A 16,618-nucleotide genomic window follows, 5' to 3' on the forward strand; every position below is an offset into this window, starting at 1 on the left:
ATATTAAAATGAACTAAATAATTATAAATGAATTTTTGTTTTTTTACAATATGCAACAACACTAATATACAAAGGATCAACAAAAATTCATAAATGGTTTAGTGGCCAATGGCAATATTCTGCCTTGTATTCACCCATCACTAACATGCATTCCACACAACAGGATCATCTTACGCATCTGCCAGTCTTAAGCGGGGAACAATATTCATTGATTGGAGTTCCTGAAAATTTTGTGAACCAAATTAAATTGATAAACAAAAACAAGGAAGACAAAATCACAAATAATAATAATAAACTCTTCATGGCATAAGCACTTTTTGGAAATATTCTGATACCGGCGACTACTAGAAAAAAGCTTCATGAAAAGAGGATAAACATTAAAAGGCATAAGGTTCCTCACAAGGTCTCTATCTGTATTAATGTTAGTATTAATCACAGTGATTCAATTCTAAATATACTACCTTCCTAAATTAGTTTCTAAGAATGCTTGTCATTCATTCTATCATATATACAAGATATGCTACCATAAATTCTATGATATTCTAACACTGCTATACCTGAATCAAGAGTTTGCATGCATATGGCAGCTTCATGGTAGAAATATTGTCTCCATTCTTACAAGACGAACAAATACCAGTTTTCAGCTTATAGTTGTAATATCCTAACAACCCACACGCTCGACACACCTGTGTAAGAAGTAATGTATCATTAGCCACTTTTGTAGAGAACAATGATTTCAATTTTTCAAATCAAAATCAAATTAACTTCCAATTGTTGTACAGACATTGACCATGGATGAATATTAGAATAAACCCAGCAACCTGTTTTTTTTCATTTGGATACGGATAATAATAATAATAATAATAATAATAATAATAACCACTTGTACATTTGCAAAGCGGCAGTTTCCTGATTTCGAACTCGTTATTTTTCAAAGTGACAAGGAAACAGTTTTACCAATGCTTGATTTTCGCCCTCTATTCCCTCCTCTACCAAACAGTGACATATAACCAAGCCAATATTATAAGAGGCTAAAATTTGGATGAGGGGCATGGCAGAGCAGATTTTTAGATTTGTTACGTTAATGGATTACAAAGCAAAAACTGCAATATAATCCTTCAAGAAAGCCATGTTTTTCAGCACTAAAACAAAGTTCAAAAACTTCAAAATAAAGTCAAGTGCTTAGTGACAAAAAAAAAGTAGGATTAATATATTGAACCCAATTGTCTACGAAAATGTCTTCTCCGTTTATACTGTAAACCATTGGACCAGTTATGGGTCCTTGAAATGAAACAAAACTCGATATAGGTGCGCCATTGCTGAAATGCAAACAAACTGCAGATATGCAATATTAACACAAAAGGCAAGATTATTACCTGAACTTCAAAAGGATCACTAGATAACATGAGTCGCTCATAAATCAACATACTAGCACCATACGCAATTAAGCAATCGCGTTCCATTTCTCCAACCCGTAGACCTGAAATCAATTATAAGAAAAAGAGTGATGTCAAACTCGACCATTAACCCATTCTCTATAATGGAGATCTTACAGAATATTTTCTTTTATTTGAGTATTCTCATCATAGGCTTGGTGGGCTTACTTGGACTCGTATAATTAAATTTTGCATTGGACATGAAGGGTAGTAGAATACTAGAATTATGTAGTCTATATACATAAACTAAAAAATAGATAAAACAGTGTAGATTGAAGCTACAAGTATCAAAAAACATTTATCTCCAAAATATTTAAAAATAGAATGGAACAGAATAGCAGAAAATGAAAATCGAGTTCAACCAAATAATGTTCCAGGAAGGTGGGGGAATGGGAGCAGTTATTCTAGTAACACCAAATTTTAGCAACATGTCACAAATTGAAAAACATATGAAGAAAGTATAAATTGAAAACCTCCATTTCTAGCTCTCCCTTCAGTAGGCTGTCTGGTTAACATGACACGAGGACCGCTACCACGAGCATGCATCTTATCGAGCACCTGATCATCACCACAGCGTTAGCTTGTGAACTTATTGATATGAATACATGGGCAAGTTACAACTGATAGAAAAAGGAATACTTCAATATCATTATTAACTAATTCCAATGTACATCATCTATTGGGAGTTCCAAAACCAACTTGAAATATGGGGAAAATATGGATTCAATAACATTATTAACTAATTCCAATGCACATCATCTATTATAGAGACTGAGGCAAATAAAAAGATGTCTAATCTGAAAGATGTGGGGCTAATTACAACACTATTACAAAGGCTATTTACAACAACAATCATTATCACATGCTTATATTTGTACAGAGGTACGTGTTGCCCTTTTTGGGGCAGAATATAGAAGACCATGATAAGGCAAAAGCCAATGGATACAATTTACATGTAGCAATCCTAAAGTACCAAAATGAAATCTAATTTTGCTCAAGCATAGAACTTAAGTGGAATGCAGATTAAAGAGTGCTTGTAAGCAAGATGAGTCGAAATATGTTTAGCATTGGAAACATGGGTCTTGGGAAATAGCTCAATTCTTATTTATTGTTCTTGCAAATACAGGCTAAATTATTCCTTCATGTATACAAATATCAGCATGCTGAGTACAAAACGCCAAGCAATTCACAAAACGCATTCCTAGTCTATTTTCAAGTTTCTTAGCTTATTCTCAAGTCAAATATACAAAATATTTTATTTAGAGAAACAGTTTTAAACAGAAATACTTTATTTATGGCATTTCAACACTCTCAACCACAAACTGGATATTGGTATGTTATGGTAGGTACATGAGGTACTTGATATAGACAGACAAGCACATATAAGCTATAGTACCTCTTCTAGTAATCAACAGAAAAAGAAAATATTTTTTAAAAGAACTCCACTCTTACCATATGTTTTAATTTCTGGTAATAAATTGGCCCCATAAAAATATATGCTTGCAATGGGCAACCCGTAATACCTGAAAAATGAATCCGGACACCAATTAGATTGATGATAGGAAAAAGTAAACCACATTGCAGGAACAGCACTTAAATATTTAATTGTCAATGCTGAACAAGAGGTTGACAATTCAACACTGATCCGAGAAGGCCCATTTAAAAGAGTGAAAAAATCTCATCAATGCAAATGCTTTTGGATATCTATCAGTCATGGATTTCCCCGAAACAAACCATGGCAAAGCACTAAAAACCAGGCCACAAATAGTAAATCTGTTAGAATATCAGTGTTGACCTTTGATTGCCCATAACATATCAATGTTGACCTTTGTTAGAGAATAATATAAACCATTAAAAAGGCTCTCACCTATAAGAATAAGCTTTTGGGATGAATTGGTTCTTTACATGGTATCAGAGCCTAGTTGTCACAAGTTCGATCCTCACCGCCCCTCATTTAATTAATAATTAATTAAGTCTTGTGGATTTTCTTAGCACAAATAAGTGGTCCTGTGCATTGTCCACCTTTCAAGCCTAGTGGGCTCTCGTGCGAAGGGGGCGTGTTAGAAAATAATATAAATCATTAAAAAAGTCCTCACTTATTAGCTTAAGCTTTTGGGTTGAATTGGTTCTTTACAACCTTGACCGACCATCAGTGCCAGTTTTGTTTCAGAAAATGTTCCAATGACTCACTGCCTTTGCATGTCATTCCCTCTACCATGATTCTTACATCAGGCAGTTCACTTATTTGTTGTTAGAAAAGGTAAACAGACCACTTATAATCTTAACTCAGTTTATGCTTTTCTTAGGAATGAGAGTCTTTCTCCACCCCATTATACCTTTGTTTCTAGTCTTTCTTTAGTTTAAGATCCTAAAACTATAGATGAAACATTGTCCCATCCAGATTGCTGTAAAACGATGATAGATGAGATGTTTGCCATGTTCTTTAATGGCACATGAGATCTAGATCCGAAACCAGAAGAAAAGTCTAATCTTGGTTGTTGAAGATCTAGTGCTTGTTTTAAATATGGAAATGTGGAAATTTTGTAATTGTTTGTTTCCTTTAATAGCCAGAATAGTGTTTCTTTATTTCAAAGATTTCGGTATATTCATTTAGGCCCGTTAGAGTCTCTATATATATATTGTAACCCCATTTTAAATGTTTTTGTTGTAAACTGAATTGTATAAAGTAGTTTAGTGCGAGGGAGGAAATCTCGCATCATGTATATCTCTTTGTAATTCCTTTTCATTCAGTTATATAATAAAGCCTCCATCGTGTAGTTGAATGACACGGATATCACTCTTGGCTCCTGATGTTAAACATGGTATTCTAAGTCTAACAAGAGGAACCCTAAGCTATATCTCTCTCTTTGATGGGCCCAAAGCACCCGGGGAGATACTATATGAAGATAAGGGTATGTGGATATTTATAGTTTACACATATGTTGATTAGGCATGCTCTCTCTAAGATAAACACTCTACTTCAGGATACTATGCGCCTATTTGGTATGATGGATAAGGCCTGATAGTATAAGCTTATACTATACATTATGATATTTTCAATTGTTTGGTTTAACCATTGTATAGTATAAGCTTATGCAACATGATCCCTTAATACATCAAAATGATGTATAACTTAATCAGGTCTAGGGATGTGGGATTAGACCTGATAAGAGAGTTATGTATTAACATAATCTCTACTCATTTTATCTTCCCCATTGTAACCCTCCTACCCTTTTTCTTCTTCTTCCCCATTCTTCCACAGTAACCCCTTTCATCTTCTTCCCCATTCTTCCGCTGTAACCCTCTTTCATCTTCTTCCCGCTTTCTTTCTTTGGTAGTAAAAAACTGCCCTGTCGGTTTGATGGTAGATATTTTTCGCCATAGCAGTAACAATACACCTATCTCAGAACCATGGAGCTAAAACTTCACACATCAATGGTTTCTCTTGTATCCGTTCCTAGCACAGGAACTCCATCGTCTTGACCCATTTGAAATTCGAAATCGTATTTCAGCCTTCGAATTACTATCTCACCCTTGCTGGGCTTGATGAAAGGGTCCATCAAAATCAAAATGCCCAATTTTCCAGAAGCTCGTTGAATGTGGACTTGTTGGGCTTGTGTGAAGAGGGTAAGCTCAATCAAGTTTTGGAACTCATGGGTCAAGGTGTTGTTGCTGATTACAGCGTTTATGTTGAGCTCTTGAATTTATGTGAGGATACAAGGTCGCTTGAATCAGGGAAAAAGGTTCATGAATTCTTGAGAAGATCGAACTTTCGAGGGGACATTGAATTGAACAACAGATTGATTGGATCATCAGAATGTACAGTAAATATGGCAATATAAAGGATGCGCGTAAAGTGTTTGATCAAATGCCGGAGGGAAACATCAGTTCGTGGCATTTGATTATTAGTGGATACACAGTTTAATGGTTTTCCAAAAGATGAAGTAAAGATGAATACCATCAATTTTAGAGATTTTTATTTTTACAAATTAATATATTTTTTAGACACACTAATTAATATATTTTTATAAAAATTAATATCCTATGACATTTGAAATAATTATATAAATTTTTGATTAAAGGGTATTTTTGTAAAAAATATTTATTTTTATCCTATCTAGTACTATACAGTGCATTACCAAACACTGGATAGTATTATTTTATACTTATAGTATCTTATACAATATCATGCCAAACACTAGATAGTACTAAAATTTAATCAAGTCTTATACAATCAAGCCTTATACTATCAGGTCTTATACTATCAGGCCTTATCCTATCCCGTGCACCAAACATGCCCTATGTTCTTTTTGGAGATATTGCGGAAAAGCAATAAACAAATTGTGGTAGCCAAATCAAGTACATAAGCACAGCATCAAAAAATGGGAGATGCCACTTGCGAACGCATTTGCTTAAAGCAGTTGCTCAAAAAATTGATCATTCTTGAATCATAGCAAATGAAAATCATATGCGATAATCAGGCGGTGCCAAATATCTTCCAAGCCAGTATTTTATAAATAAAACTAAGCACATTGAGTTTGATTACCACTTTTTTTGAGAGAAAATTCAACCTCAAGAGATTGCAACAACAATTGTAAACTCTAACAATCAAGTTGAAGACATTTTCACTAAGGCTCTTAGAGGTCCTTGAATCAACTACAATGTGACAAGCTTGATTCATATAATATATATGCACCAACCGAAAGCGGTTGTAGAATCAGTTTGGAATCAACTTGGATTATACATGACATTTGTTAGAGAAGTATACAAACCATTAAAAAAGCCCTCACCCAACACCTTAAGGTTTTGAGTTCAAATCGTTCTTTATATGGTACCAGAGTCTCGGTGTTCCGAATTCGATCCTCACCGTCATCCACTTTCTCTTGTGGAATTTCTTAGCACATGTAGATGAGCCTGTGCATTATCCACCCTTCATGTCCAATGGGCTCTCGTATGAGAAGGGGTATTAGAGAACTATATAAACCACTGATGGGCCTTCGCTTAACAGCTTAAACTTTTGGGTTGAAATGGTTCTTTACATGGTATCAGAGCCTCGATATCACGGGTTCGATCCTCACTGTCCCCCACTTTCTCTTGTGAAATTTCTTAGCACAGATATGTGGGCCTGTGCATTATCTACTCTTCAAGCCCAATGGGCTCTCATGTGAGGGGGCGTGTTAGAGAAGTATATAAATCATTAATGGGTCTTCACTTAACAGTTTAAGCTTTTGGGTTGAATTGATTCTTTACATGGTATCAGAGCCTCGATGTCCTGGGTTCAATCCCCGCTGCCCCCATTTCTTTGTGGAATTTCTTAGTATAGGTAGGTTAGGCCTGATGCATCATCCACCTTTCAAGCCCAATGGGCTCTCTTGTGAGGGAGCGTGTTAAAGATATATAAAACTATTAATGTAGTCTCACCCAACAGCTTAAGCTTTTTGTTGAATTTGGTTCTTTACATGGTATCAAAGCCTCATGTCACGAGTTCAATTCTCACTGCCTCCCACTTTCTTTTGTGGAATTTTCTTAGCACAGATAGATGAGCCTGTGCATTGTCCACCCTTCAAGCTCAATGAGCTCTCGTGTGAGGGAGCGTGTTACAGAATAGTACAAACCATTAAAAAGCCTTCACCTACCAGCTTAAGCTTTTGGGTTGAATTGGTTCTTTACAACATTCAATCATTCTAATTGTTGGAAAGTATCTCCTATTTAGAGAAATGCTTCAAATATCTCCCATTTAGGAAATATATATATCCTAAATAATTAGGATTTGATTTGTATTATTTTCATTAATTTCCTAGATTCCTAGTTTTCTTCTTTTCCTAGTTTCTCGATATTAGAGATTGTAAATTCATAATTTCCTAATATTAGAGATTCTAAATCAAGCATAAATAGAAGATTCTGCTAAGAATTTTCTCAAGCAATTCAAAAAACCCTTTTCTACAATAATTAATACTAACACTAATATATATAGAGACATTGTATGGATTATGATACACACAATTTCATCCAATCAAATTTACTCTCTGAATTCAAGTAGATCTAAAAGCAAAGAGGTACTATTGAAAATAAAGGCATCCCCCCCCCCCCCCCCCAACCCCCAATAAAGACGTGCAATGACAAGCATAAACTATATACTATAATAAAATTCTTCCCTCCGTACTCATTGTCAAAACATCTAAAACATAGTCAACCAAATGCCTTACCATAAACAATCGGAACGTCAATAGCTCTATGCAATTAACTATTCATATTTTTTGTTGATATTTTAAACTTACAACGCAAAAAATTCCAAAAGTCTATCTTAGAATGATTTCGTACTCAACTATTAATATAAAATATACCTTCACGGACCTAACTAAACATTTGACCATACATACATTATATACATGTATATCCAACGCAACTACCCGATCTCAATTTCAAAATGAGTTTACAAAACGCTTCAATTCACAACCTAAAGTGATAAGTCTCAGAAAATGATAACCTGAATAAATGAAGTCTTTCCCACTGTAGTTGAAGCCATGCTTCACAAGAGTTTCACTGACAGAGCAAGGTAACCATCAGAGCACAAACATGGATAAATTTTACAAAGAAGGTCATACCAGAGACAAGTAAGACACCTTATTGTTTCCACCTTGTCAGCATGACCACTTCTTTCCCCAAAAGCACTGCCATAATGAAACCTTCCACATGAAACCCCTGCTTTCCCTCCAAGAAGCTCTATCATCTTTCCAACTGTCATTCGACTGATACCACAAAAAAAAATCAGTTTACCTCTTGGAATATGCAGTAATGTCAAATACGTATTTATTTATTTAAAAAAATCTCACCCCACACTGCCAACATGTATACATATTAAGCACACAGATAGAAAAAACACAAATTGAAGCTATATTCAGCCATTTGCTTGTTACTATTTGCTTATTATAATTTACTTGAAGCACGGACACTTCAAAAAACTTGAAGTGTCTGTGTCAATCACTCTGTCACGATTCAACATGCTCTGACACGTGGTCAGCATTTCAGACACATTGACCAATTCGACACGCGAATTTGACCGTGTCTGACAGGGTCAAAGGGCATTTTTGTAATAAAATTATGATTTTTAAAAAATTAAAATGATTTAAACTTAAAAAAGTGTTATTGTAGATGAAAATACTCCATGAATTATTTTTTCTTTATATTAATGTAAGGGAATTATGGAAATGATTTATTTTCTTTGAATCTTTTTTGGTTAAATTGATATATTTTATCACTTTTATTTTATTTATTTGTTAAATTACTGAATATAAAATGTAATATACACTGTAAAGAATCAATTCAACCCAAAAGCATAAGCTAATGGGTGAGGCTACATTAATGATTTTTATATATCTCTAACACGCTCTTCACACGAAAGCCCACTGGGCTTGAAGAGTGAACAATGCACAAGACCACCTACCTGTGCTAAAAAACTCCACAAGACTTAATTAATTATTAATTAAGAGGGGCAGTGAGGATCGACACCGAAGCTCTGATACCATATAAAAAACCAATTCAACCCAAAAGCTTAAGCCAAAGGGTGAGGCTACATTAATGGTTTTTATATATATCTAACATACAGTATATATATTAAAAATATTATTTAATATTAAAATGTGTCCCAATGTGTCGAAATCTAAATTTTTTTAGAATTGACGTGTTAGAGTGTCGTATAGTGTCGTGTCACGTGTTGGTCTAGGTGCTACATAGATAATTGAGCTCTATTCACAAACTTAGCTTCGTCACTAGATATGTACAGTAACAGTGCTCAAATTCAGGCATGAATAGAAACCAAACACATATCGTCATACTACCCAAGCCATACGAATTCATCTCAAGAGCTCAATAAAATATTAATTCCTTCACAGTTGTTAAAACAGAGTGGATTCGAATGAAATTGTGTCTAGTGTACACAAAGCCCTCTCATTTATACTATGAGCACATTAGCAACAAGAGCTAATAAAGGACTAATTACAGAGATAATTAACAGCTGCTAACTAGTCACAAGTATAGTTGAAAAATAGTCTAACATAAGCTAAATATGAATCAAGACTAATATTCTAACAACAGCCATAAATTTTATAAAGGTCATGATTTTATTAATAAGGTGGAAGATAATGCCAAATTTTAAGTTCAGAATCCAGTTCCGTTTTGTTATGGAGGGTATGCTGAGTTATTCTTTGCTTTCAAGAAATCTCTGGCCTCTAAGATATACTTGCACATAAGCAAATTTTTCCCAGTAAGCAAGGTGGAAAATGTTGAGCATATAGTAAAGCTATTGGGCTATGAAGTGGCCTTAGAGCTTGGGAGTAGCATAAATTATTTTAAAAATAAAACAATGCCATTGAAGCAACAAACAGAGAAGCATCTGGAATAACCACAAAAAAACCCTATTTCAATCATTTGCCAACACTAAGTGGAGGGGTTCCTACATAGGTTCCCCACATACCTCATGGAGACAAATGACATAAAATGATTTGCTTTACCTTGGAAACCCATGAGGGTTCATAATCAGATCAGGACAAATGCCTTTCTCGGAAAATGGAAAGTCTTCCTGCTGGACAATTGTTCCACAAACACCTTTCTGCCCATGTCTGCTACTAAATTTATCACCAAGCTAAGGCAACAGATACAGATAAAGAAATCAATACACTATTTCAAACCAAGAACACTACCTCATGATAAACCAAACAAGACTTTACCTCAGGCCTGCGAGTGTGACGGATTATAAATTTGATACACATGTTGTTATTCTTATCAGAGCAAAGAACCACCCTATCGACTACTTCTCCTCCATGACCCTTAAATGTTTGGTAATTGTTTCGATATGCACTGGATATAAGGAAAACATTTAGGAAAAACTTCAAGCAACATATATCTAACACAAACCAATCCACAGTCAAATAAAGATGTTAAAAAAAAAAAAAAAAAAAACTAACTTGTTAGGCAAATTTGCTGCAGATCCTGTATTTTGAATACGCGTATCAATTGGCGATTGCTTATTGATATAGATGTCGTTTGGTCTAATAATTTCCCCAGGAGCAGCAAGCCCATCATCATCAAGTATCTAGACGAAGCAGAAAAACATCCATGGAAACTTATGTGCGACTTTAATCAACAGATTAAAGGGGAAATTAAACCTAAATTTTAAGCAAACAACCATAGTAAAATCAATTAATGATAATTACTATGACATATTACCTGCATACGTCCTGCATTTTCTGCAGTTCTATCGGGCCTAAGTATTCGATCTGATGTGCTATTCGCATACTTTTGATTGATGACGGTATACCTATACATTAGGGAACATCAAGCTCAACTCTACTACCTTAAAAACTATGGCAATGAAATATGTAGCAACCAGAAGCATAAAATCACCAAATAAAATTACATACTTTTTCATAACTATACAACGACCAAAACCACGGTCAAGAGAAGACTTGTTCATGACAATGGCATCCTCTATATCATAACCACTATAGCTCATTACAGCTACCGTGGCATTTTGACCTGCTCCAAGCTTATCATATCCAACCTAAAAAAGCAGAGATTAATGAGAGCCCTTGACTCGGAAAGAAATTATAAAACGAAACAATATACTAACCAGCTCAATTGTCTTCGTTGTCAACAAAGGTCGTTGAGGATAAACCAGTAGGTAAAGCAAGGTGTCCATCCGGCGTAGCTATAAAAAGAGAGATTTAAACTTGATCAATTATGTACTGACTACTGAGTATGGAAATCTCTCTACCCAGGTCAACACTGCTCCACATAAAAAATGAGTGCAGCAGTATACTTACTCAACACAACAAAAGAAAACAGTATCAAGCCATCGGTCTTCATGTAAAATATTTTTCTACGACAAATTCATTTCTATTCTCACACCTAATTGCAAAAGCTTTTACGTTGATTACCTATTTGACACTGTATCAAAGACTCTACAATAAAGTGATCGCCATACAATGCAATCCTCACCACCTTCATTCTCTCAATAATCAAAGTTATTTCAACACAATGTACTAATGGACCTATACTTTGTCAAACATTCACGCACAAATAACTTCTTATTCGAGGACATGTAAGATAAAAACCATTCATTGGGCAATTCATTTAATAGATTATGCTTTTAGGCTACATAGTTGCACAATAACCAAAAAGCCCCCTTCCGTAATTACATTAACTCAGTCATAATTCTTGCAGTATGTCAATTGCAAAAAGTGTCCATTTTTTAAACTAAAAGGATCACTTTTCAACAAAATCAAATAAAAGGAAAAATATATTATTTATACCGACATGTCATTTAGGTATATTTTAATGACAATATTCTCCAACAAAATGGTTCATATTGTTGAAATTACTGTGTTGTAAATACAAAAGGAATAATTATGCAATTACTGGAGATTGTTATTTAATATTAGGACAGATTTGAATCCTTGGAATTCGCTCTAGTTTAAGTAAGTAATTACTGAAATAGGTCTATTTAATATAATAAATTCTGTACAATTAAAAATAAGAAATAATATTCAGTATTTTCTCCTTTGAGTTGGTATCGGAGCTAATGTCTCTGGACTAAATAATTTGTTTCACTTATTGAAGGGTGTACTTGTGTAACTTGGATTTTTCTAATGGAAGACAAATTTGAAGTGAACCAACTGTTTAACTAATTATCTGGTATGATTTGTTTCATTTATTGACGGGTGTACTTGTGTAACTTGGATTTTTCTAATGGAAGACAAATTTGAAGTGAAGCAACTATTTAACTAATTATATGGCATGGTTCAAACACAATTGGACAGAATAATTAAATGTGTTTTCACTTTTCCGATAATGGTACAAAGTATGTTCACCAACATTTCCCAAATTCCTTATGGAAAATGGTCTCATTCGTGAACTGTCATTTGTTAGCCATCCTTATTTCTTCTTAGTTCTAACCTACTTTCCTAAATAGAGGATTCCAAACAATACTCCTCACTAAAATTTCTCCTTGTTCTTAAGGTGAAAAGCCTAGATATATAGTGATCCACCGAGAATCTCCCACTCTGGTCCCATTACTTGAATCTCAATGATATAGCTCCCAATTCATGGAAAATCTCCTCTACAATCCTAGCACCGGGGAGGTCAGCGGGGCATTGCTAAAAACAGCTAGAGTTCGAAATTCCCTGGCTGCTAGAAGTGGCTTATTACTAGACAAGAAATCAGGTACACCCCCGTTCTATGAGGTCCATTCCTTTTCTTCAGTGATTAAGCCTTGGTCCATTAGGACATAAATTTGACCCAACTTTTTAAAAATATCCTACGCACAGAGTCCAAGGAAGGGTCCGACCCATTGTGTGGGTCTATAGTAGGCAGTCTTACCTTGCATTTGCAAGAGGTTCATAAAGAATCAATTCAACCCAAAGGCTTAAGCTGATGGGTGAGGCTACATTAATGGTTTCATATATCTCTAACACGCCCCTTCACACGAGACCTCATTGGGCTTGAAAGTGGACAATGCACAGGTCCACCTACCTATGCTAAAAAACTCCACAATACTGAATTATTAATTAAATGGGGGGTGGTGAGGATCGAACATGTGACACCGAGACTTTGATACCATTTAAAAAACCAAATCAACCAATTCAAACCAAAAGCTTAAACTGATGGGTGAGGCTACATTAATGGTTTTATATATCTCTAACAAGGTTGATTTATTGAATCAAACTTGTGACCTATGGGTCACATTACAACAATTGTTATGCCAAGGTTCCCCAAGTCTATGCCAAAAAAATTTAATAATGCAAATCTTTTGGATTTTAATTCTAGATCCACGCGGACATGAATTTATGTGCTTTTATCAATGATAGAGAGGTAATATAAAACTATTCATGGGTTTTCACCTAATAGCTAAAACTTTAGGGAAAGTTGGTTCATGATATGGTATCCGAACTTCTATGTCCAAGTGGTCTAGAGTTCAACCCTTGCCTCCCATATTCTTCTAATTAAAATTTGATTTTGAGTAAGGTAAGTCACTTCAAGTCAAAAAGACTCTTACATGAAAAGGTGTGTTAGAGATATAATATAAACCAAAAACCACTCCCCGTTAAACCCGACTAGCGAGTGTGGGGTGGAGATAATCCTTGTACGCAGTCTTACCCTTGCATAATTGCAAAGAAGCTATTTCCTGGATTCGAACCAATGACCTTTCAGTCATGAAAGAACAGCTTTACCACTGCTCCAGTTCGCCCCTTTTTGTTAGAGAAATAATATAATATTATAAAAATCATTCTTGTATTTTCACAAATCAATTTAAGCTTTTAGAGTTAGTTCATGATAATCTACTAGCATGCATGCATTTGGGAATAAAGCTATTAAAAATTGATTCATTCATTAAAAAGAATATAAGATTAAATGAATTCATTTTTAAAAAATTTGGAAAAAATAATTTCCTCAAGTCTAAACTTCATGCAATTGCTCAACTAAACCCACATAACCAACAAAACGTTACTCACCTGGTTATATGCTATATTTCCCATAGCTTGCTTTCCCATTGCACACTACAGTGAGCAAAACAAAAAGTAATTTCAGGCTGGAGGGAACATGTTTCATTCATCGAGTGCACTATCTCATGTAACTATCAGACACACAGAGAGGAAGGGGAGGGGGAAGGACAAACAACCTGATAAGTGTTTCTAGGTGACTGGTTATGATGAGGATATGGAATTAGTCCCGCACAAACTCCTAAGATGGTGAAAGGCTCAATCTCAATATGAGTGGTTTCTGATGTGGCATCTCCTTCATATAAAGCAATCTACAACCAAGAAAATAAGCAAATGAGGTTAATGGCTGTCAAGAATAAGATTTCAAAGATAAAAGAAGCTTGAAGCAATTGGAGCAGAACAAACCAAAGCGTTGTTTTCCTCATTGACATCAAGATACTCAATCAAGCCATCACGTAAAAAATCATCAAATGTACGCACTCCATCCTGAAAGAGCATTAAAGTTGAATTCCCATAAACAACTTACTTTCTTTATTTCCAAGATAAAAGCATATGATATACTTACTATTAATTCTTTCATATGATGCTCTTTGACTCTTGATATTCCCTTGTCAGCAATTACAAGGGGACGGCAAACTCTACCACCATCAGAAGCTAAGTAAACACAATGCTGGAAACATGATTTTTTCCATTAATACCAGTTTTCGGTCACATACTTTGAACATTAAAATCGTTGCAGACGTAAAATATTTAAATGGAAAACATAATAGATTTAGAGTAAACATGTAGCTCCTAGGTAAGGTACTAGTTTAGCACTGGTTGAATCCAATCTAAGGCCAGCTCAATGATACCTAATCATTTTGCTTGTTTGATTTTCTTCTTGGTTCAACCGGTTGTACCAGCCGGTCTGGTTTTCCGGATTTGAACCCGTGACCTTTCAGTCACATAGGAGCAGTTTTACCACTACTTCAAACTTGCTCTCTTTAACATGTACTCTAATGAAAAAAAATTAAATGCAAACAATTTACAACCACAAAATCATGAGCATAGCATGATACTTTAAAAGAAAATTGTCATATTAACATAATCCTCAATTTTCTGGTACTTTTCATTTGGCTGCCACCAACCCCAACTAGTTTGGGGTTAAGGTGATGTTGATGTTGATAAATATGCAACACAAATTAAAACTTGAACAAAAAAGAATTTAAAAAATAAAAACTGAACCAGGAAACGGGAAAATAGTAGAGGCGGGAAAGAAATGGGAAAATACCAACTGCAACGGAACTATTCACCTGCTTTTCGTTGACATAGATACTCACAAACTCGCCAATTTTACCAGCTCTCCGCAACTTTCTCATTGCAGTAGCAAAACGCTTGAATGAAAAACAATGTTAAGGTTTATAATATATTAGAATATAATCATGAACGCATATTTGTATTTTATACATTTGATATAAGACTGACAAATACCTGTGGCCTCCTATGCTTGCCAAGGATCAAACCATTAAAAATAACAAGAAAGGAATCTGGTGTATGAAGCTCTTCTGCAGAGACATGCTCCATGTCTTCAACAGCCAGAGAATAGCACTGTCACGGAAATAATGAAACACTATAAAATGTAATGCACCTACAGTCAACAATATTGTATAGGAAACCTGTTGGATCTTGCATCTATATCAAACAATACACACTGAAATAGATGCACAATAACTATTCCCATAATTTTTTATAAGAGAAAATGTTTTTAGAAAGAAGGAAGAGAAGATACAACTGGAGAGGACAAGATATCTCCCAAAGAGAGGGGGGAGAGATTGCGGAGAGCCAAAGAGGCTAAAAAGTGGAACATAGTTGTCCAATCTCTCTGAATATCAGTGAAAGACATCCTTGAAACAACCAAGGTAAGAGCACCAAGAGTGGTCATAGACACAATTCTATTCCAATAATTACATAAATAACAAGATAAAAATGCAACAGACAAGAGCAAAGAAAGCAAAATCAGCCCTAGCATGTACAAAGGAAGGTCCTCCATAAAAGGCCCTTTAAACAGCCACCGATAGGCAGGAGAATAACAAAACTTTAGTTTTAAAAGCATTGCTTGTGCCAGTTAAATTTAAAGCTGCTTTCACCTCCGGACAAAAAGTGATCATATAGAATAAATCGGGACACTGGCCGTACTGCCCCATTTTTATATATAATATACCTAAATACCACAGAATCAAAAAAAATTTCCAAACTGCCATGGCACCATAGTCGCTGAGGTAGTCAACTACTATGAACTGGACACGTGTCACGTCCCCAGTGACTTGCAGGCTTGGTTGCACCAAAGTAGCTACATTATGTAGCGACTGGAGACGTGACACGTGTCCAGTCCATAGTAGCTGACTACCTCAACAACTATGGTGTCGTGGCAGTTTGGAAAAAATTTCGACTCTGGCATTCAGATATATTATTTTCAAAAAGGGGGCAATACAGTCAATGTCTCAAATAAATCAACCAAGATGTCTCTGTAGAAAATGCAGTAGCAACCTGATAAATTCTAGAACAATATGATATCGAAAATCAAATTGATAAACAACTAAACAAAAAAAATAGGCATTCCTACCAGGCTTCCGTTTTCCAATGAACTATCTAAACTACTATTGGTAGGAACTTATTGAATTATGATAGGCTAGTAAAGAGTCGATG

General features: G+C 35.0%; 1 protein-coding gene across 1 annotated transcript in view; it reads right to left on the reverse strand.

Annotated features, from left to right (window-relative positions):
* Positions 1 to 61: 61 nt before the first annotated feature.
* Positions 62 to 16,618, reverse strand: part of LOC133289250 (DNA-directed RNA polymerase III subunit 2) — a 38,852-nt gene continuing 22,295 nt past the window's right edge. Inside the window, exons 20-38 of the mRNA XM_061487148.1 lie at positions 15,404 to 15,520; positions 15,226 to 15,306; positions 14,499 to 14,603; positions 14,339 to 14,419; positions 14,113 to 14,244; positions 13,946 to 13,990; positions 11,065 to 11,142; positions 10,856 to 10,995; positions 10,662 to 10,752; positions 10,400 to 10,527; positions 10,163 to 10,292; positions 9,947 to 10,077; positions 8,060 to 8,185; positions 7,924 to 7,979; positions 2,889 to 2,959; positions 1,910 to 1,994; positions 1,377 to 1,480; positions 558 to 686; positions 62 to 221 (exon numbers count right to left, since the gene is read on the reverse strand). Of these exons, the coding sequence (XP_061343132.1) occupies positions 171 to 221; positions 558 to 686; positions 1,377 to 1,480; positions 1,910 to 1,994; positions 2,889 to 2,959; positions 7,924 to 7,979; positions 8,060 to 8,185; positions 9,947 to 10,077; positions 10,163 to 10,292; positions 10,400 to 10,527; positions 10,662 to 10,752; positions 10,856 to 10,995; positions 11,065 to 11,142; positions 13,946 to 13,990; positions 14,113 to 14,244; positions 14,339 to 14,419; positions 14,499 to 14,603; positions 15,226 to 15,306; positions 15,404 to 15,520 (1,881 nt within the window). The 3' untranslated portion in view covers positions 62 to 170. The remainder of the gene's footprint in view (positions 222 to 557; positions 687 to 1,376; positions 1,481 to 1,909; positions 1,995 to 2,888; positions 2,960 to 7,923; positions 7,980 to 8,059; positions 8,186 to 9,946; positions 10,078 to 10,162; positions 10,293 to 10,399; positions 10,528 to 10,661; positions 10,753 to 10,855; positions 10,996 to 11,064; positions 11,143 to 13,945; positions 13,991 to 14,112; positions 14,245 to 14,338; positions 14,420 to 14,498; positions 14,604 to 15,225; positions 15,307 to 15,403; positions 15,521 to 16,618) is intronic.

The sequence above is a fragment of the Gastrolobium bilobum genome, unplaced genomic scaffold, assembly GCF_033153095.1.
Source record: "Gastrolobium bilobum isolate Gb01-03AN ecotype WA unplaced genomic scaffold, APGP_CSIRO_Gbil_v1 utg29617, whole genome shotgun sequence".
Taxonomy (NCBI): Eukaryota; Viridiplantae; Streptophyta; class Magnoliopsida; order Fabales; family Fabaceae; genus Gastrolobium; species Gastrolobium bilobum.